Source organism: Pseudonaja textilis, chromosome 5, assembly GCF_049901715.1.
Source record: "Pseudonaja textilis isolate UNSWEBS1 chromosome 5, rPseTex1.2, whole genome shotgun sequence".
NCBI lineage: Eukaryota > Metazoa > Chordata > Lepidosauria > Squamata > Elapidae > Pseudonaja > Pseudonaja textilis.
In genome coordinates, this window is record NC_141994.1 from 46,438,784 (window position 1) to 46,461,191 (window position 22,408).

General features: G+C 37.7%; 2 protein-coding genes, 1 long non-coding RNA gene and 1 pseudogene across 11 annotated transcripts in view; 1 reads left to right on the top strand and 3 right to left on the bottom strand.

Annotated features, from left to right (window-relative positions):
- RBX1 (ring-box 1) lies at positions 1-6,601 on the bottom strand. The gene is made up of 5 exons (XM_026696853.2): positions 6,249-6,601; positions 4,462-4,540; positions 3,049-3,119; positions 2,421-2,506; positions 1-150 (listed from the first exon to the last, which is right to left on the bottom strand). The coding sequence occupies exons 1-5, from the start codon at positions 6,324-6,326 to the stop codon at positions 138-140; spliced, it is 327 nt and encodes a 108-aa protein (XP_026552638.1). The 5' UTR covers positions 6,327-6,601; the 3' UTR covers positions 1-137.
- LOC113433969 (uncharacterized) overlaps positions 6,396-22,408 on the top strand; it is a 19,023-nt gene continuing 3,010 nt past the window's right edge. Inside the window, exons 1-4 of one of the 2 annotated variants that reach the window (XR_015743873.1) lie at positions 6,396-6,468; positions 19,870-20,002; positions 21,679-21,728; positions 22,174-22,312. This is a non-coding gene — a long non-coding RNA (uncharacterized LOC113433969). Of the gene's footprint in view, positions 6,469-6,507; positions 6,633-19,869; positions 20,003-21,678; positions 21,729-22,173; positions 22,313-22,408 lie in introns of those variants that run through there. The other variant, XR_003373741.2, reaches the window with a different exon arrangement.
- Positions 11,435-22,408, bottom strand: part of XPNPEP3 (X-prolyl aminopeptidase 3) — a 21,282-nt gene continuing 10,308 nt past the window's right edge. For 2 of the 8 annotated variants that reach the window (XM_087934767.1, XM_087934763.1), the window contains 6 exons: positions 20,790-20,903; positions 17,098-17,183; positions 16,435-16,618; positions 14,458-14,578; positions 13,723-13,868; positions 11,435-12,025 (listed from right to left, as the gene is read on the bottom strand). In XM_087934767.1, the coding sequence (XP_087790893.1) occupies positions 11,999-12,025; positions 13,723-13,868; positions 14,458-14,578; positions 16,435-16,618; positions 17,098-17,183; positions 20,790-20,903 (678 nt within the window). In that variant the 3' untranslated portion in view covers positions 11,435-11,998. Of the gene's footprint in view, positions 12,118-13,449; positions 13,869-14,457; positions 14,579-16,434; positions 16,619-17,097; positions 17,184-20,789; positions 20,904-22,408 lie in introns of those variants that run through there. The other 6 variants (XM_087934764.1, XM_087934765.1, XM_087934768.1 and 3 more) reach the window with 4 other exon arrangements.
- LOC148125633 (uncharacterized) lies at positions 17,835-19,663 on the bottom strand (annotated as a pseudogene).

Consider the following 22,408-nt stretch of genomic DNA (forward strand, 5'->3'; position numbering starts at 1 on the left):
AACAGGAGACCAAAAAAGTTTATTATTCACAATGACTGCATTAAGAAAAAACAAAAATGGTATAACAGAGTCAGCTCACTTGCACTGTGGAAGGCTTAAGTTAAGAAAGAATAAACTTGGGGATCTTGGCTCTCCTGCTAATGTCCATACCTAGAAAAAAGAGTATTTTCCTTTTAGGACAAAGTAGCAATTGTGTCAAAATACAATCATTTTTCTAATCTATGAAGAAGTTATTTAGCTTTATAATCTATGGCAGGGATAAATTTATTTATTTATAGAACTGCTTATCTCACGTAATGATTCTAATTGGTTGAAAACAATCCATTAAAAAAACCTATAAAAATAAAAGATACCCTTCTCTCTGGCACCAGGCCAAACAGCTTTTGAATATAACCCCCATCCTAGCATGAGGGAAAAGTCATGGACTACCAGAAGGTTAAAAGGTTAAGGACCCCTCAGATCTCAGTTGGGAGACTATTCCAAAGGGCTGGGGAAGCCCTGCAAAAGACATGCCTCCAAAATCCCATCAGATGACAATATTTAAGGGAAGAGAAACTGTAGTGCACCCACTCTATCTAACAAAGTGGGTTTGGCAAATATATAGTACCAAGGAGAGATGGTTCTGCAAATAATTTGGCCTGTGCTATATACATAATCTGGTTAGTACTTGGATGGGAGACCAATAGGAAATAGCAGGAAGTTTAGCTAAATTGGTTTTTAAAAACATACTGGAAGAAAGTGTTAGTAAATCACTTCTGGTTAGAAAGAAAACTACACAAACATTTCCGTGAAATCACCAGAAGTTGACCTTAATTTGAAGGAGTCCTGACTTGCAGATATCTTCCAGAAGTTTAGAATGCCAAAATCATAAATGTTTGTTCTTGGTTATATTTAAAGGGACAAATATGAGGTGGTTGAAAACATCTAGAGCAAACTAGGTTACATATTCCTGATTTAAGGGATAGCACCTGCAAATTAGGAAATCATACTGAATAACTCCTATATCCGTGCACTACTTGTTAACTGCTGGTTTGCACAAGCTGGCAATTCTGCCATTTAAAAAGGAATGAAATATTACATCATGCTTATACCATATTTAACTATGGTATATTGTGATGGGCACACTTGATCTTAAATGTTGTGCACACTTTACATGACATAGAATATTGAAAATCTCTGTAAATCTTAACCAATATTATTTATTTGCTCTGATGCTTTTGTTTATAATGCTGCAATTTTATTGATTCTTATATATTAATTAAGGTGAACGGAAATCTCTCCATGTTATCGAGATTTTATTGCTGCTTATTACAACCAAAAAAACCTGATAAGTTATCAGATTTAACAGTCATTTGGCCATAAACTGTTATTAAAGTAGTTGTAAATCTGCTCCATTCATTTGCAAATCTGTCTCTATCAAAGTAAGTTTACAAATATACTTTATACTGTTATTGGCATTTTAACAGACATTAGATTAACTACCTTTATTTCCAAAGATGTTTAGTCCCGAGTACAGATAGTCCCCATTTTAAGGTCTACCCTTCCCAAGGTCTACCCTTAAGTCGAATTTGTGTGTAAGCTGGAACAATATAATCGTATAAATAATATTGCATAATGAACTTGATCCATTATGTATTTAACTTGAATCGATGTATATTTAACTCAAATTTTTCTGGAATAGGCTCCGTTCTTAACTGTGGTTATTCTTAAATCAGAGCATTTTTAACCTGGGGACTAGTAAGCAATCATTCTACTTATACAATGAAATATATGTGCAATCTTGAATACAAGCCTGCATTCTGCATACAAGTATATGCTATACTTTTACCAATGACACTTTTCTCTGCTGCCTAAAGAGTTAATTCATATATGCTTATATAATTCCCTTTAAACAGATGTAGTAATGTTGTACTTTATCTGTATCCCTTTAGAGGAGATGGAAGTGTCAATTTCAGCTTGCCAAAACACTCTTAATATAAGCTCTACCTATAATCAAAATACCTAGATCAGGGATGTTGTCAAACTTGATTTAATTGAGGACCGCATCAGCGTTGTGTTTGACCTCAGGGTGGGAGGCGTGGCCAACTCGACGTCACTTGTATTGGGCGCCTAAGACAGCCCAAGCACTGTCAGCGAAAACGGGCTCTCGAGCTCCATTTTCAGCCATGATGGCTTCATGTAAACCTCGGCTAGTGAAAATGGAGCTTGGAAATTGTCCTCCCAAGCTCCGTTTTTGCTGGCAGAGGCACCATGGGCCGGTCCTTTGCTGTTTCTAGGGTGGCCCCATGGACTAGAGCTAAGAACCCTACAGGCTGGATATAGCCCGTGGGCCTTGAGTTTGACACCCTGACCTAGATGAAATTAAGCATATATTATGTTTAATTGTATTTCCTTTATTTAGGCAAGTATGTGATACTTACTTCTGAAACTCCCATTCTCGATTATCTAATGGGCATACCTGCCGAGTCTTAAGCCAGCGGGAAATGCAATGAAAATGGAAAGCATGCTAAAAAAAAGGAGGGAAAGTTATGACAACAGTATGGTGTAAACTGTTTTATTTCTATTGTTACTTTGTAGAATTACTTCAGAGGATAATGAGATCAGCAGCATATTCAGGGTAAAAATTATCACCAGGAATTGCAAGGCAAAGCCTGGTGTAGAGAAGGTCTCTACCCTCTATGTTGCCCACCTTCTTGGTTTTTATCTTTCTATTTAAGCCTTTTAATTTTAATTGCTTTGTATTATCTTTTTTTAAACCTTTTTGTTATGTTTTAAGCTGCCCAGTCACTGTATTAGTAAGATGGGCAGCATAAAAAATCAATAAATAGAACAGTTTCAACCAAATACAATAGCATAAACAAGTTTCAATTATGTTACAAAGAGAATGCTATTAGGTACACTGCACTCCCCCAAATTTGAAGGCTGGTTTTAAACATTTAGCTTCTTAAGACTTCTAGCTTATTTATTACTGGAAATAAATATTAGTAAATTCTTATTGCTACTGGAATAATCAATATACTTAAAATGGCATAAAAGTAGATTTCTTACATTACAAACACCCCATGCAACAGTGCATTCTTCTGAGGTAGCTGATGCTTGGTTAGCTTGGCATTCTATACCTGCAAGAACAAGAACAACACTAATGTTATGATTCATAACTACTTATTTGAGTAGATGAAACAAGAACCTGTGATGACAAGTATGTTCTCTGCTAAAAGTGGGACTGGAGAAATGAGACAGCTATATTTTATGAGTAACAAAGAAGGCTCAATAAGACATAATAAACAATTTTTTCATTTTTTATTTTCATTACATCATAAGAAGCTATAGAAGCCAACAGACAAGCATAGCAAGCAACACTGGTTCTCATAATCATACTGACATGGAAAAATTTGTCCATCTGTGACTGGAATGAGTCTTAAAGCCAAAAGAAAAAAAAAGAAAGAAAAAGGGGTCTGGGCATAAAAATATGCCTTCTACTAACTGGAATATACTTCATGGATGTGTAACTGATAGCTCTCCAAAGCCTGAGTGCATCCCTAAAAACCTTCAAATACTGCATTAAAATAATAATTTGCAATGTGACAGAAAGGAAAAATTAGTAAAAATATTGGCATAATTATGTCTCCATCTACATTTAGCAAAAGTAACTTAAATGAATACAATTTATTTATTTAATGTGGTATACTTGCTATTAAGATCTCTTTAATAGTTTACAATAAATTTGATATCAAGATATTAAAAACAAGTAAAATAACAAGTAAAAAGAAAACAAATCAAGAGGAATAACAATGGTTCAGACCCCATATTTTTTTCTTTGCAAATGGCAAAGGCAATTTATTATTCATTTGAATTATTAATTTGAATTTTGAATGGTTACTTATTATGAATCTCAAAATTAAGAAATGATGCTCAAGGCATATTGGGCTTAATTTGCCACACCATTCCATAATAAAAGCAAACTTCAAAGGTAAAAATTCTAGCTTGTCTCAAAGGTTTCTTCTTTAAAAGCCAAAAATCAGTTTATAGAATAGAATAGAATTCTTTATTGGCTAAGTGTGATTGGACACACAAGGAATTTGTCTTGGTGCAAATGCTCCAAGAAAAGATACATTCCTCAAGAGTCAAAAATCATAAGGTACAACACTTAATAATAGTCATAGGTACAATAAGCAAATCATACTAGGAAACAGTCATGACATTTGTAATTCCCAGCCCACAAAGTAATTGCAATTCAGTGAGAGTTTGAAAGTTGGCAACCCAGACCCAGAACTATGAATACAGCTTCAAGTGGGAGTGTGACAGAGAATTTACACAAATGGTGGCAGGCAATTATTGCCCTACTTTCCATTTGAAGTTGTTTTTTCATCATGTCACTGGACTTTTCTATTAATCTTTGCACATCTGTAATTATAGGACTTGCAATACACAAACACATATATTCTCTCTACAAGTACTTACAGAGATCCATAATATGATTTCTGCATATTGCACAGTTGTCAACAACTATGTCCCAAGCCCAGAGGGCAACTGCATTCCACTACAAAAAGAAGAGACATTTAAGTGTATACAAGTATCTACAAAAGAATTAATTTTACCCACTTCCTCCTAGTCATCCTTGACACAATTCAGCTCTTTTATTAAATGTTTTACTGAACAGCAATACATAGACCCAATCATTTCTAGTTATTTTATAAACATTTTCATTGAATCCCAGTGACTTTCCACAACCACTAGTGTTATTGTACAGATGTATTCTATTGTTCTAATTAATAAAAATAAATCAAAAGCTTTATTCATTTCATATTAAGCCATACTACTTGATTTAACAATGGATTAAATGTGAAGGTTTCAAACTATTGTTTCCAAATTACCATATTAAGATATTATGTTAATTCAAATCAAATAAAAAACATAAGAGAAACAAGAACTATTCTCAGTCATCTATGAATCATGAATGCTGAGCCTGTACCTTTTTCTCAACCTGACTTAATACATATGCTAAAAGACTACAAATCAGTAATATTTAATAATTTAATGCAGTTACAGCCATTATTTAATAGCAATTAATTTTGACTTTTTTCCTCTGATGAACCATCCAATTAGAAAATAAATTGTTTTGTAACTCAGAAGTATGTACCAATTCAGAAAATGTTATTTCAAGTAAATATAATTAAATTTTGCTGAAGTTACTTTCATCTGTTAGCAATGATTTATTTTTAAGCATTTCATTTTCTTGTATGAAAATTCAGGAAAATTATTGTTCCATGGAGATGGTTCTACATACACTTTGTCTGTTACCTTTCACCCCAATTAGCCAACTGCAGTGACAGCTACAAGTATCCTTAGAAATCACCTGTACACAGTACCACTTTCTTATCTAGTGAACTAAGTTATGGGACTATCTCATAAGGACACATACTGATTGGAAATTAATATAGGTAGTCCTCAACTTACCAAAATTGAGCCCAAAATTTAGGTTGCCTAGTGAGAAATTTGTTAAGTGAGTTTTGTCCCATTTCACAACTTTTTTTGCCAGTTAAGTGAATCACTGCAGTTATTAAATTAGTCATACAGTTGTTAAGTGAATCTGGCTGCTCCATTGACTGCTTGTCAGAAGATCACAAAAGGGGATCACATGATCCCAGGATACTGCAATTGTCATAAGTGTGAAAAATGCTCAGAAGTCTCCTTTTTCAGTGCTGTTATAATTTCGAATGGTCACCACACAAACTGTTAGGACTACCTGCATGTTCATATTTACAAACACTGTCACATGTAGATTAGACAACCGATTGGTATGATCTTAGAACAGAGCCAGAAGGGCCAATTTCCTGATGTATCATTTATCCAGTATTTTCTTGGTCATAGATCTTACTGCCAGGTTCCCACCCCACCCCTCGCGCAGGCATCTCAAATCAAAGAACTACCGAGAGCTGGTCATCGAAATGCCGTCTTTAAAAAGCCTAGTGACTAGATAAGTCCACCGGTAAACTTCTCCGTCACTTTCCTCTCACCCCTCTCTTCTCCTCACTGCCTTTCGCACGGAGCCACGCAATACCCAAGCACTTGGCGGCTCACTCCCGCGCCTGACAGCCCCTTCTTAAACTCGGTCCAGGAGGATGCTGCCTAATCTAAGCACCTTCCCATTCACATATAATAAAGAAGCCCCCCAAAACAATCGACACCCGCTCTAGGCCGTTCGGCTTCATTACCATTACCGGTCAAGCCGCTTTCCCTTTTCTCACCTTCTTCACTTCAAAGCGCTTTTTACCGGCACCGCTGTTGGTTCCACTCGGAGTATCAACATCCATCGCAGCAGCCATTTTGGATGAGGAAATTCCTGCAGCGGTCTACCCTCAACTCGCATGCGCGCGACTAAATAAAAGCCACGCGATAGTTTCCTTTTGGTTCCCCTCCCCTTAATATTGTGTTCGGTGTCTGACACCCTCCCCTTCCTACAAGCAGGTGTGAACGAAAAGGGGGAGCGGAGGGGGGGATCTGATCACGTGCCCCTTCTCTCTTAAAGGCGCGGGCCAAGGCGGGGCCCGCTACGCGCAGCCTTTGCGTCGTCTTCGTTGTCGCTCCTCGCCAGTGGCCCGACTCTGGCAAGGGAGGGTGGAGGAAAAGAGGTAGAACCTCGTAGACGCTCCTTTAAAGAGATACTATCGAATTACTCAACCTCAGTTGATCAGCCGCAGAAAAGGCAGGGTTACCAAATCTGGTGGCCCTACCTTTTCTTTATTTCCTTGTTGCCAACTGATGGTTGGATTTGCGCGGCCCGAAATAAATACAACATGGGAATAATTAAAGGGAGGAGGGGGGGGGATAAAGGCGGGTGGGTGGGCTGGTAAAATAGAAGGTGCAGTAGTCCAAATCTTAAGTCATGTCACTCGCTTCAGAAGCAAGTGCTCTTAAGAATCGCCGCTACAAATTTCGAGCAAGTTGCAGCGTTGGCAGTTCATCTGGTCCCTGCAAAATCCCGCCCCCCCCATCCCCAATGTATTGGGCTTAACACCAGCTCGCGTCGGAAGCCTCTCTAGTACTGCCTAAATCTTTTACGTGCATCCTGCCTACTATGGCCCGGATTAGCAACTCTTGATTTAACCAGGGTTTGCAAAGCGATTTCTTTCCACGAACCTTTTGAAAACATTTTATGAGGCACTTCGCCGCCGTCTCCTCGGACGCTTTTGTTTCGTCCTGCAATACATTTTTGCACGGATATTGTGTGCCATAGCTGGTTACAGTCGATCGCGTGCAAAATGCACTTGCAGCCCCAGCCAGCAGAGAATCACGTTGCCCCATTAATTTGAACAGTACTTCTAACGAACGAAATATTAGGATGACAATCAATATATAGCCGTCCATCTTCTCAGCGTGTTAACTCACAAACAAGTCTCGCTGAACTCCGTGCTTGTATACTCTGCGTCATATCGTCCCTGTATCATCTTGGCATATCCACAAAAGCTCGTTTGTTCTCTCAGTTTTTGACTTTGATGTAACAGTTTGAAGTTGCCCCTGATTCTGATTACCAAGCAAACGAAATAAGGCAAGGGAGCCAAAAGGGGGGGGGCTTAAATTCATAATCATAGTCATTAATAAACTAAAGATTAAAATCTTATACACACAATTAAAATTATTAAAATGCCACTTTGAATACAATACTCAGTTGCTTCCCCCTCTTATTAACAGCCTCCATGGCTGACTTCATGCAGCTACATCCCCAGCCCAAGATAGACTCCTAAATTGTTAAGGTATATAAAGGCCTATTTCAAATGCAAAAAGACTGAATTGTAGGTTTTATATAATATAGAGAAGATTCACCAGCATTTTAAAAAAAACCTTTTTCTTGACACTTAAACTTCCTTTTCCTTTAAAAAATGAGTAAACTGAGGAAACTCAAAATGTTTTATGTTTTACCAACTTCCACATATCCTGAATCATTGATAACCGACTTACCCTGGATCTACGCAAAAATATTTTTGGAAACTTCCAGTTTTTCATATACTCAAATAACTGCTTCTTTGGTACTTAACATGGTTTAATATCTACATACTTTAGGCTTGGAATAACACTCTTACCTAAATGTATTTACTAAATAAAATAGATACGCATTAAATAAGTAGGGAGCATTTCTGCAAAATTACTTACTGGAGTGCAATACTCTTGGTACAAGCATTAGCTTCTACCAAGAATACATTTCAGCAGTATCTACAACATTTTTCAGTGCCTAAGGTAATTGTTTTGTGAGACCTTAATCCGAAAAATGGATTATAAATTGTAGATTAAATCAAGCAGCCCAAACACCCATTCTAGATTAGTAAATATGCACACACTTAGCTTTCCCAGCTAAATTAGCTAAAACTTTTGAGGAGGGAGAATGGAAGCCAGCAAAAAGAAGTTACCCAAAATTGGCATGGATCCTTTACATAAGCCTTATTGTGAATAATCACTAAATAAGTATGTTGAAGTAAACAGGAACAGAAACATCACCTGGCTTGTTCTATACTAACACATATCAATTAGTATAGAAGAAAAATTAGTAATCTGCAGGCCTAATTTTAATAATCCTCTGTAAGAGATAAATTTGGATCTCAGTGATGAAAGTGTTTTTCCTCTAAAGATATCAGAGGATGAGTATGTAGTGTCAGAAAGAAATAAAATCTGTCAAAGAGAAGGGGGTATCTATCCACTTCTGCTGCTGTCTACTTACTGTGGCTCTAACTTTTTTTAAAAAGCTGTCCAAGCCTAAATAAAGCCTGGAATAAATTCAAGACTATAGCCATACAATGGTCAGTTCAGATTTCAGAAATGTCATAGTATTATAGAATTACAGAACCTAGTTACAGGTCAACTGTTTTTTGGGGTTTTTTTGGACTTTAAAGGCTTATCAAGAAATAATACTTGAAGAGAAATAATACTGTTTTAGATCCACTGAAATGTGTATTAAATAGAAAATAAAAGGACTCTTAAGCATTTCATTATTTCCTGTTATTAAAACAATAGGAATGCCATGAAAATGACCTGAAAAAGAAGGCAAAGGTCTTTGAAAGAAGTTTGTAAGGCTCCTTTCTTTGTCGTCTGAAAATACTTTTTTCAACAGAGTATCCTTAAGCTTCTGATCAAAGCTTTGTACAAACTCTTCAATAAAATTAAATAATTTAGCTTTATCAGCAGTATAGGTTATGTGGTTCTCCAGCATAGCAGAAATTTTATTTTTTTGCAAGAAGCTAAAAAAACATTCCCCAGTCCTTCTCTTTAATTTGAAATCATTTTATAACTGGGTAAAATGTTCTTATGATATCTCAAAGGAACTGGGCTTTTTGATAAAGGGTTTCTATTATATTAGCCCCATATCTTTTTTCAAAACCCAAATGTTAAACTACCTTCTTCCAGCTAACTTAGGAAAACTATTACAAAAAGGATGCAACAAAGTAACCTGATAACTACTTATATATGGTACTAATCAGGATAGTTATTAAAGAGATGCAATTCTCCTTTCCCCTATTTAATGACATCCATCATTAAAAATGGATTGAATCCGCATGTATCAAGATTTCATAGCAGAAAGAACATGAACTGCCTCTACCTATGAAAGCAAAGTTTTTTCAAAAGGTGAATGCTTAAATTACCCATGCTTCCTTAAAACTATGCAATATTTTATCTATATACAGGTAGTCCTTGACCTTTGATACCACTTGGGACTGTAATTTTGGTTCCTAAACTATGCAGTAGTTAAAATGATGTATCATGTGACTGAAGTTGATTTTACAATCATTTTTACTTTGGTCGTTAAGCCCATCATGCAATTGTTATGTGAATCATGTGGTCACTCAGCAAATCCTGATTTCTGATTTTACTTGTTAGAAGCCAGCTGGGAAAGTTGCAAATTGCAATCATGTGACCACAAGATGTTGTAGCTGTTGTAAATACAAGCCAGTTGTCAATCATCTGAATTGCAATTGTGAAGAGGTGCAACAGTTGTAACTTTGAGGATCTGTCTGTGGGTGTACAGCTAATAAGGCTAGCTTGGTCGGTCAACAGTGAGACACTGGTGAAACGGGCACAGCAGCGCCTGCATTTTCTGCGTCACATGAGAAAAGTACATATTCCTTCCCCTGTCCTTACCACTTTCTATAGAAGGATTATTAAGAGCATCCTATTGCATTACTGTCTGGTTTGGAAGCATTGCTGCTTCACACAGGAAGGTGGTGCAGATTATTTTCATTTCATTTTTTATATTTCATTTTCTTCTATCCATGACATAGCATGTAAGTGGTGCTTGAGCAAGGTCCACAGTATTGCCTGGGAAGCTACATATCTTCTCCATGACCTCTTTTCCTTATTATCTTCTGAGAAGAGGCTTCGTGATATCCAAAACAACATCTAGACACAGTCAAACATCAACCTTGTGAACTCTCAAGTTTTCCTCAGCGTTGGTAGGGCACTTTGTATCAGGAGACCTTCTGCCACCATTGCTTTCCCTTCTCCCCGTGCTGCCGCGGCGTTTAGAACAATGCCGTGGCGTTTGACGCAGCCACATGACATTTGGCGCAGCCACGCGTGGCCAGCCAGGGCTCCTCCCTGCAACTGGAGCCCGGCAGAGACACTCGGCTTCAGGTGCTCCTGTCGCCGCCTTCCCGGGCATCGTTCGAAGGCAAAGCCCATTCTTTTAAAAACAACACCCTACTACTGATACGACAAAGCCTCCCCTGCCCAACCCCACGTGGGGAGGTGAATCTCCCAGGGCCGCAGTACAGGATCGGCCCACCCCGGGAGAAGCTCCCAGCCGCCATCCCTGCCTAGCGCTGGGCAGAGCGCGAAAAGCTTTGCCTGGGGTGCCCAGCGCAGCTGACAGGCGGGCCCTCCTGCCCAGTGGCGGAGCTCTGGCCAAGGCAGTGAGCGCCTCCCCGCCGGGCCCTCCGCTCATCCTGCCAGGGCCGTGCTGGAGCCAGACGGGCTGGGCAGAGCTGGGAAAGTGAGCCGCAGGTGCGCGCCCGCTTGCCAAGTGAAAGAGCCAGGCTGACCCGAGCTTGGCTTCCCAAGTCCCTCCAGCCCGATCCTGAAGTGGCCACTGGGAGAGGCTGCCCGACGCAGTGATAGCGCCCACCCATCCGCAGACAGGGAGGTGAGGTGACGGCAGAGCTGCTTCCCTGGCCGGCGGGTCTGGCGGAGAGAGCCCGAAGCCGCCCGTCCTTTCCACCCCTTGCCCAGCCCGTCCCGGTCCCCACACGTTTCCAAATGCGCTGGCAGCTCCAAACGCTGCAGCGGCATGGGCATCGGCCCTCACTCAGCCGGTCTCAACTCGGGGGAGGATGTGGTGTGGGCCGTCGCCTTGCCTCCCTGTCCACAGATGGGTGGGCACTACCACTGCCTCGGGCAGCCTCTCTCGTTGTGTATATATGTGTTATGGATGGGTATGGGTACTTTTTTTGAGAGCAAACAACAGAATTTCATTTTTAATGTGGGTCAGTGTGTTCACAGAAAAAAATGACAATAAAGTTATCTGTTTTAACTCACTTTTTCCAATGTCATAACTTTGAACCATCAATAAACCATCAAGGACTATTTGTACTACTAAAAACTCTTGTCACTGTTTGTAATCTTCAATTGGGTGAAATGGTATGTCACAGGGGTCCCAACTCACAGGGCATGGACTGGCACTGGTCCATTGCCTGCCAGGAATCAGTCCATGCAAGGCAGATAAGCCTTATCTATGCACATGCGGGATGCAGACAGCACATAAAACTATGCTCCCCCCCCCACTCTGCAGAAAAACCGCTCTCCATGAAACTGGTCCCTGATTCCCAAAAGATTGGAGACTGCTGGTCTATCATATGGCAACAATTTTTGAATCAATGAACATCAAATGGGTTAACTTACATAATTTGTCCAAAATCTGGGAGTCATAACAGGAATGGGTCTGAATGTTAGTTTTGTGACTGCTTCAGTGCAGCTGTGCTGGGTGGCACTATAGTCAGTTGTAGTCATATGATCATCATTTCTGACATTCCTGGTTAGCTTCCTATGAAAAAAGTCAATGAAAAAGCCAGCTGGTAGTTGGAAATTGCTTCCACTCCCATTGCTTGTTTGGCCACTAGCAATCATTCTGTTATTCTGTTTAGGAAAGAAAAGATCTCTGAATCACTGATCCAATAAGTCATGGGTTATTTAGTATATGTTAAAAACAGATTCATATCTTCAGTGGCTATCACTGATAAAAGGCAAGAAAGTTCTCATTTTAGGATATTGAAGAAAATAGGTTAACTGATAGGGGGGGGAGGTTATGTAAGCTGAGTTTTAAATATAATTTTTTAAATTATATTTTTACCAATACACATATTTTTTCTTTTTAGAAGAATAAAACACTTTTATATATTACACATCTGTAATTACATTGCACACAGATAGCATCTTTCTTTTAAAAATGTAAAAAGCACTTCAAAAAAAGTATTCACCAGATAATTATGTAACATTTCATCTTTCATACAAATTCCTTGGTAAACAATTTGATTTGACCCAACTAAAATAGTATTAAGCCTTAATCATATTTGTGAACTTATTAGCGTACTTATTTTTATGTTTCTACTTGTTGATTTCTCAATTTTTTGATTGTTTTGATCTTCTGATAATATGTGGCATTAAGACCTCAACCTTAAAACATTTTGTAAGAATTTCAAATAAAAAAATCCTGATGCTTTGCATCACTTCAGAAATAGTCTTATATCAGTTGCTAGATTTTACCACAATATAAAAATTGGAGTGTTACCAGTTTTTGGGTTACCATTTGTGGGTATTTAGTCAAGGAAAATTTAATATAAATGCAGTACTTTTCATAGTTTGGATCCCAAAGTACTTCTGTATTCACATCTCCTATGAGAGGTTGAGTACATAAAGAAGAAAAATACAGCAATCACAATTCCGTTGATAAGCATCTTGGATCTGATTCACTGTGAATTTATCAAATGAGTTCATATTATTTTAACCTAAAACTGACATTTTTTAATAACTAAAACCATCATCAATATATGCAGTACTGTGTGTGCTTAAACACATTGTAACCAATAGCTTTGCCACATCTAATTCTGCACAGGCATTTATCTCTAGTTGTCCTTTATATATAGTACCCTCATTTTCACATTAATGGATTTCCCAACACCGCAGCCCTTCTTGTATCTTCTGAAAAGGGGAAAAACTCTTCTAATTTCAAGTTTGAGGGTGGGTTGGTTTTTATTTTTATTTTGCTTTTCCTTTATACACTGGAAATTATTGTATCCAGAAAAACTCTCCTTTTCTTTTCAGCTCTTACAACTAAAAAACTAAAACTGAAATTTAATTGTTATGGAGGCACGTATGCAGTATGAGAAATGTCAATACAACTGATATTCACTACATCTCTGTAAATAACATCATCACGGTATAAGCAGAGAAAGAAATAGACCAAATGAATTTTGTTTCATCGGCTTTGTTTTAGTATTAGCATAACTTTAAAATACATGTTGAACAGTAATGTACATTTTCCCATTTAAATAGTGTAATTGTGCCTTGCAAAATATTTACACACAGTTCCTTGCAAGTAATATTTTTCTAGTAGTGACTCTATCTAGTTAAGCAATTCTATAAGTTACGAAAAACTCTTAGATATGCACATGTATTTTCCAATCTAAACCCGAGCAAAGTATAAAAGGCAGTGAAGAACAATCAAAGGCTACAGCTGCAAACCTGTTCAATATCATAGATCTCCTTTGGGCAATCTGCAGACAAGATTAATGGTACATTCTCTGTCACCACCACATCATCTTCAATGCGTATTCCTATGCCACGGAATCGTTCAGGGGCACTTGTATCATCTTCAGGTATGTAAATGCCTGGAAATAAAAATACTGATCAAAATCTATCAGATTCAGTTAGCAAATTATACAGTATATTTCTTCAGGGTTTAGAAGGCATAGCAAGTATATCTCCATTTTGATCCAATTGATATAATACAATACACACTTCATTTTGTATCAGCAGTGGAAATACTGGGCCAAACTTACAAGAATAGAATAGTTTTTACAAGCTACTCTACCCTGATATAAGTCCTATTAAGCACCCTTTTAAAATTATTTTCCTACAGACTAAATATCATGAAGGTTGCTTGTTCATAGTTAAATCTATCAAGCAAATGGCAGTGTTTTCTGGATAGTTCTCAATGCTTCTAAGATGATTGCCTTCTCACATTTATGGGGGTGAATAATAGATACAGTAGAGAGAGGATATATTAAGAATCCGAAGCTATTTAAAAACAAAACAGAAAAACAATTGCACTGAAATTTTTGAGAATAATTTTAAAAAAATAATTTTTGAGAAATGATTGTAGCAATCATTGCATAAATAAGTGGGGATTCTTCATTTCAAGATACCACACATAGACACACATCTTTTTATATTGCTTTCACTGGTGCAGTATTTTACCTGGCTCGATGGTAATCACCATGCTTGGCTGGAGGAAAGTTGATCGGGATACGTCAGGTGTATCATGAACATCCATTCCCAGATAATGCCCTACATGATGTGGACAGTATTTACGAACAGCCTATGAGGCAAAAAAAATAATACATTCCTAAAACAAGCAAAATTTGGAGTAATGTTGGATGGATATGTCTTCAGCACAAAATGTAATAGAAGCATACAATGAAAAGGAAATATAACATTAATTTGTTGTTCTTACTTATAAATACAACTATTATGTTTTCTGTTGGCACCATTTCTGCCTTGCATCTATAAAATTTACTGTTTGTTGTAAGGGCAACAGACTCTAGTCTTTAAGAAAAATATATAAATGACAATCAGTTTGGTGTTAAAGGCAAATAGTGTCTATTTTGAGCTCCAAGGTACCTTTGATTTTTTAGCTGGCAGATTCCTCTGTGGGTAAAAATTAATATTACATGGAATTGTGAGGCCATCATTTATTTCAGTATCTTGCCTAAATTTTATGCAATGTTTATTCAAAATCATTTGACCTAAGCTTGGGTTCTTGTTCAAAACCTCATCACTTTTTCCAGCAGACGAGCATGAACATAACCATTTTTCAAATAGGTTATTCTTACTGGGGTTCTGAAACTTTTCAGCTCCTGTGAATTTCACAAATCAGAGTAGGCAAGAATATCCAGAAGCAGCAGTACGCCTCACTCTGCGAGGTAGTTGGTCTATGACTTTATGTTGTTGAAGTAGCCATTACATAAAAATATTCTTAAAGAGCATAACACAAAAAAGCCCAGGATAGGATCACTTTCCATTTTAAAATGTTCTCAATACATAACTTGCAAGAGTAGCACATCTCATAACACTCTGTTTTACTTAGTATGAAATATTTTCCTACATTTGCCCGTTGAAACAGAAATTCATATTAGTTCAAAATATCCACTGATTTAAGCTAATTTTATTGGAAGCTGTACAATGCAAAACCATACTCTCTCCATCTAATATTGTTTATGCCAACAGGTTGTGGCTCTTCAGAGATCCACAAGTTTTTTCTTGCTCCATTAGAAGAGATACTGGGCAGACCAATATAGGATTGCTGGGTTAAATACATATTTAAGGTTTATTCTGTTGGCTCCCACAACTTGTGAAAAATTTCAAAATAATGCTATAGTGATGCATCTTGTATTTATCCCACCATTCCTGAAGAATTAAAACAATTGGTGTACGTGTGTGTGTGTATGTGTTTGTGTTTGTGTATGTGTGTATACATACATACATTCTGCCATCTGCTGGATGAAAGAGATACTATACTGCTAATAACCTTCGACTTATCACCAACTAATAAAGGTACTTCTTGATTCATGACAGAAATTGAGCCTGGAATTATAGTAATAAATTGAGGCATAATGTGACCATATTTGAATTTACAATTGTTTTTTACAGCAGTGGTTGTGAATACTGTGATTCTGAAGCAAATTCATTTCCCACAATGATTTTTTTTTTTTTGGTCAAAAGCTGGAAGTAAAGGTGACTCAGTTGCCAAGAGCCCAAAATGGGATTGTGTGACTGGGGGTGGGGGTGTTGTTCTAACTCCAAAAATAAATTGTAAGTAACTCTGGGGAGGTCCATCATAAGTCTAAATGATTCTTAAGGGTCAGGTTGTAAATCTATGACTATCTGTATTTCTTTTAGACCTGTATATATGCAGGAAATTACAACTTCAAAACTTAAATGGGATGATTTAAAGCAAGTCTTCAAATTTTGCAAGATTTGTGGACTTCAACTCCCAGAATTCCTGAGCTAACATGACTGGAGGAGGAATTCTGGGAGTTGAAGTCCACAAGTCTTAAAGCTGTCAAGTTTGAAAACCCCTGATTTAAAGGATTGCTCACGTTTTTTACTGTTCACTGTTGTTGTTTTTAGCCAGGGAAAATAACAGGGTAACAGATATGCAAAGAAACCAAATACCTTGAAGACCTGACCCTCACTAGTGCTATCCTTTAGGATTCCCAATTCTTTCAACTTCTGTCCAATGAGAGTTAGCATTAAATTGTAGATGTTTTCTAGGCTCACACCTGAAGAACAAAGTCTTAGGCATGACTTCTGGACCTCCAATATAGCCTGGTACAGCTCTGCCTGGGGACTAGTGAACCTGTCAATAAGAGAAAAACACAAATCAGCTCAAGTGAGATTTAAGCAGAAAGAAAAGCAAAAAATTAAATGCTAAGATGCATGTACAAAACAATTATGAGGCACAGTCCTTTGGGCTTGTTCTAGTCCAAAATGTTGGTGGAAGACTGCATACCTGAACACCTCGTTTCAAATCTTTCCGTAATTTTAACTTGGAAAATATCAGTGAAATTGATAAATAATATTTTGCCATTAACATTCTGAAATGAAATAATGACATGCAAACTTTTCTGAATTATCTGGTTTTGCAGTACCACAAAGCATATCTGAACTCTAGAGCAGGGGAAGCAGGATGCCTGTAGTACATTGCACTAAAAACTGCAATTACAGTGTTGGCAAGGATGATTCTGAAGTATAATGAAATGAAGAAATCACAATAATGAAACATTTTCAGAAAAACTGCAACCAACTTGATGTTTCTTTGCTGGGTACAGGACCTACCTGCCATTGATGGGCCAAGTGCGGGTAATGTCACTCACATAACAAGAGTATTCACACCCTCCGTCCAATAAAACCATTTCTCCATCCTGCAGCATAAGAAAAAGCAATTACTTGGCACTTAAGAATTTCATTTAAACAGTATAGTTTTTTTTAAAACAAACAGACAAACCTGGATTTATCCTTAGTGAGATAAATTACATTTGCTTTTTCATCAAATAGTTCAGCAGAGTGTAGCTTTTTATAGTTACAGTGCACTCTCCTTCTCTGCAAGCTTTGATGTTCAACTTATTTTAACACTTTCCATCACTCTTATTTTTTTTATTATTATTATTAGTTAATCTTTACTGAGATTCACAGCCTTTGGGGCTTGTTGGTAGCTCAACAGCTCGAGTCCTAACCAAGGACCTAGGAACTGTTAAGGTTGCGTCGGAGGATATAAACTGTTCCAAGTAGGGTGGTTTTTTGTAGAATCAGGGTATTCAAATCTGATAGTCAGAATTTCCAAATAGCGAGGTAGCCCTTTGGGTATTGCTCCAAGGGCTCCAATTACAATTGGGATAACACATGATTTCTTTTTCCAAAGTCATATTATTATTAATATTATTTAATTTTTAGTGAGATTCACAGCCTTTGGGGCTGGTTGGTAGCTCAACAGCTCAAGTCCTAACCAAAGACCTAGGAACTGTTCAAGTAGTTTATTATTATTATTATTATTATTATTATTATTATTATTATTATTATTATTATTATTATTATCATCATCATCATCATCATCATCATCATCAAAAATGACAGTGTACACAGCAAACGAGATAACTATGCTGGGTTTCGTATCACAAATCATTAGGACTGCGTGATGTATCGGCGAATTATGCGAGCAGATCCCAGTAAGGTGGCCTTCTACAGCTGACCAATGGTGATATCATGCCCGTTAGAATCTGAGGGAGAGAAGGAACAGCTGACAGAGAGTGGGAGTGTGGGTCCGGAGGTTGTGGAGGAAAATGGGGAACAGCACAGGCCAGCTGGGCTTTCAGAGGAAGACCCAGGCCCATCCCCTCTTCATCCTAGGGCACACAGGGTGGAGCGGACAAGGGAGAAATGTGAATGGAGTGGTCTACGGGGGAGGAAAGAGCCTTGATTGCCTTCATGGGCTGCAGCTGTGAGGACTGTTTAAAAGGACAAACTGCACATGGGCCAATGCTGGAAGCAAAGCATGAAAATATTTCTAGTTTGTCAGTTCTTATCGGAGTTCTGGTTTCCTTCCCAGTGTGTGTATTTTGATATCTGTGTATGTCTTCAAGCCCTTATCCTGCCTTGTCTCATTAATTGCTTCAGTGTGGTTTGTGTTGTTTTTTCCTGTTTATAATTTATATGTATTTTGAGTTTGAATGGAAGTTCTTCCTTTTCGCAACTGTTTGTGGGGAGTTTTTTCTCCAGTCATTGATAATTGAACTGAAGCCAAGTTGAAGGAATTAAAGGGATTTCACTTGTTTTTGTGACTTTGTTGCTTTTGTATCCCACCCTGGGTCATCATATGTGATTTTGTCAGTGCCAATTGTTTTTAAGTGCTTGCCTAGGTCTTTGGCACAGCACCCAGTGTGCCAAATACGACTGGAACCACCTGCACTGGTTTATGCCAGAGTCTCTGCAGTTCAATTTTCAAGTCTTGATATCTGGTGATTTTTTCAAGTTGTTTCTTGTTGATTCTGCTGTCACCAGGTATGACAATGTCAATGATCCACACATTTTTCTTCTCCACAATCATGATATCCGGGGTATTGTGTTCAAAAACTTTGTCAGTCTGTATTCGGATGTCCCACTGTAGTTTTGCATGCTCATTTTTGACCACTTTTTCAGGCTTATGATCCCACCAGTTCTTTGCTACAGGCAGATGGTAGTTGTGACACAAGTTCCAGTGGACCATCTGAGTGACTGTGTTGTGATGTTGTTTGTAGTAAGTCTGAGCAATTTTCTTGCAACGGTTCAGTATGCGATCAATGGTTTCGCCTCCTTCTTTGCATTTGGAGTCATCAGTTCATTTTTCTATTCTGGCTTTGAATGCATTCGTTCTGATGACTTGTTCTTGGGCTGCAAGAATCAGGCCTTCTGTCTCTTTCTTCAGTGTTTTGTTGGTAAGCCATAACCATGTCTTTTTCTTATCTACTTTTCCTTGGATCTTTTTAATGAACTGTCCATACAGTGCTTTGTTACACCAGATGTCAGCCCGAGTTTGCATCGCTGGTTTCCTGTATTGATTCTTGGTTTGCTGCACTTTGAGCAGCTTATTGTTGACCTCCATCAAAGCTGGTTCAACACTGTCTTTCACATAATCTGCCAGAGCATTTTTCTCTTCTTCAACTGTCTGCTTCACTTGCAAAAGTCCTCTGCCGCCTGCTTTTCTGCACAAATATAGCCTGTCAACATCACTACGCGGGTGTAGCGCATAGTGTATGGTCATTGGTTTTCTCATTTTCCTATCTAGGCTGTCCAGCTCTGCCTGTGCCCAGTTTACGATCCCAGCAGTATATCTGATGACTGGTATGGCACAGGTATTTATAGCTTTGATGGTGTTACCATAATTCAGTTTGCTTTTTAGAATTTTCTGACCCTCTGTGTGTATTCTTTGCTGACCACATTTTTCACTTGCCCATGCTTGACATTGTCCAGCTGCAGTATGCCCAGGTATTTGTAGGCTTCAGGTTGGCGGCACTTGATGGTTTGTCCATTGGGCATTTTGATTCCATCACTTTCTACGATTTTTCTTTTCTTCAGTGCCATTGTGGAGCATTTGTCCAGGCCGAACTCCATGCTGGTGTCAGTGCTGAAAATTCGAACTGTATTGGTCATTAACTGTGATTTCAATTTCTGATTTTCCATATAACTTCAAATCATCCATGTACAGCGGGTGAGAGATTTTTTGTGAATTTTTAGCAATTTGATAACCCAGGTTAGTTTTCTGTAAAATTGTGGATGGGGGGTCATGGCGATGATGAACAGAAGAGGTGACAAATTATTATTATTATTACTATTACTATTATTATTATCTTCTGTAATCCAATAACTGTCAGTCCAGCACAAGGTGCCAAAATGAGAAAGTTGATCTAACTTAAAAGCTATTGCTGTGTTAAATCTCATTTACTTTCATTTAAGTACTATCTTTTAATTGCACCCACTTTTATTGGCCAATACTGGTCATATTCATCAAGCACATTGGTGGGGAAGGAGGCGAAGAGAAGGCTGCCTGAAAAAATTCATTTTTCTCATGAAACAAATCAACCAATTCATATGAGTAGTGGCAGATATTATTGGGGGCCATGCCTGTTCAGAGGTAGATTGCTTTTATACTCTTTAAACAAATCCCCATATTTCCTCATTAAAAGATTCATATGCAATACACCGTAAGAATATTCCTAAATTTCTTTGTTCTACTCCATAGAATGAGGAAGTAGATTTTTTCCTCTAGAAATATAGGACAGTCAGAAACACACTAGAATGCAGTAGAACTGGTTATGGTCTACTCAGTTTAAGAAGGTACTCAGAAACAGGATTATATCCTCTCTTAAAACTGTAGTTTCATTCCAATCTTCTTAAATGGCTTAGTTAATATATTACGGCAGTGTATCTTGATTTATTTCTTTTGGAGAGGTTCAGTAGATAATAATGCTATTATATTGCAGCGTTCATTCAGTTACCTTGATAAGTTGATTGTTTTTCACATAATGCAAGGTATTGGACCTGTTGCCACCGGCAACCACAGGGGGATAAGCTAAAATATCAGCACCACGAGCCCGGCACTCAAATTCAAACTGGAAATAAAATAATCCATTAATTGTTGAAATAAATGCACAGCTTTTATCCAAGCCCTTTCTCACAAAGGTTCTGCCAATGCCCATACTTGAGCTAGCAAAGTAGCAAAATATATGGGATACACTGTATGTTTGAATAGGAAGGTGGTCCTCGCTTAACAATCATTCATGATTGTTCAAACTTACAACAGTGCAGGAATGAATGGTACTTATGACCATACTTATAACAATTGCAGTATCACCGCAGGCACATAATCACCATTTACATCCTTCTTTGCCAACTTCCTACAAACAAAGTCAATGGGAAAGCTGGAGTTCACAAAAGGGGACTACATGACATCCTTTTTTAATGACTTGCGATGATTCACTTACCAACAACTGAAAATGCCACAATTTCCATTGTTAAGCAGCAAAGTCATCTGTCATTGTGCTTTACAACTGTATCACTTAGCAATAGAAATTATGGTCCCAATTACAGTTGGTGAGTAAGGACTTAATGGATCTGTATCATAGTTTGCTGTGAGGACAAAAAAATGATCAACCACATAAAAGGTATTTTTAGCTCCTTGAAGGAAATATATACATCAACTCACAGAGCAAGCTACTGCTTAAGTAAAATACCTAACAGCTTCAGTTATTGGAATTAGCGGAGAGGAATTTTGTTGTTCAGTACCATCTGAAAAGCCATACATTTCTCTTCTCTTCTACAGAATGTGAATACAGAAACCTAGTACGCTATGCGAAGCAAAAAGTATAACATGTCTATTTTTTTCAGGAAAAAACTCTCAAGAACTTGGTGATTGTTTTGAAACAGCAAAATCAAAGGTAATTTTTCTTGCGTGCTTCTATCTATGCCCAATCTTTCTCCCTGTACCTATATTTATCTTGATCTGGGTGCATATCCATAGACAAAAATTGGTTTCTTAGGAGCAGCAAACCAGGCAAGGATTTCTTTTACTAAATGAAAACAACATGAAACACTAGGAGGTACTAACCACATTATTTTTTTTTGTAGGCTGTATTTCCTACTCAATTTTGTTCCTTTGAAAAGGAAGAGACTTTAATCTGTACTTATTCTTACATTGTCATTAGGTTTGAGGGGGTGGCTGTTGGTTCTCTCAACTGTTAATTAGAACCAAAATATATTTTTAGATACTATATATGTATAAGAGAATGTTTATAGGGAAAATACCTCTAAATTAAAATGTGCAAATACATTAACACTTTGCATTTGCACTATTTTTCCCTTGATATTTCATTTTTATAACAGGTATTCTTAAGGAAAGATAATGTTCAAGAAGTGCTGAAGAGCAAAATTCTCTCATCGTTCAGATGAAAGGCTATCAGTAGTCCCCTACACAAATCTATTCAAAAGCATATCTTATCAAGTTCAATGGGATTTACCATCTGTAAGTACTGAGGCAATTTGTTAATAAATCCTTTCTACACTTTATTAAAATCCTGGTGTCTCTCTTGATGTTCTCCTTTAGTAATAATTTTTTGTT

Excerpts from the sequence above, each read along its gene's own strand:
- RBX1 (XM_026696853.2), bottom strand. The coding sequence starts at position 6,326 with ATGGCTGCTGCGATGGATGTTGATACTCCGAGTGGAACCAACAGCGGT. Across the intron at positions 4,541-6,248 it reads AGCGCTTTGAAGTGAAGAAG|TGGAATGCAGTTGCCCTCTG; the intron begins GTGAGAAAAGGG and ends TTCTTTTTGTAG. Across the intron at positions 3,120-4,461 it reads AAATCATATTATGGATCTCT|GTATAGAATGCCAAGCTAAC; the intron begins GTAAGTACTTGT and ends TTGTTCTTGCAG.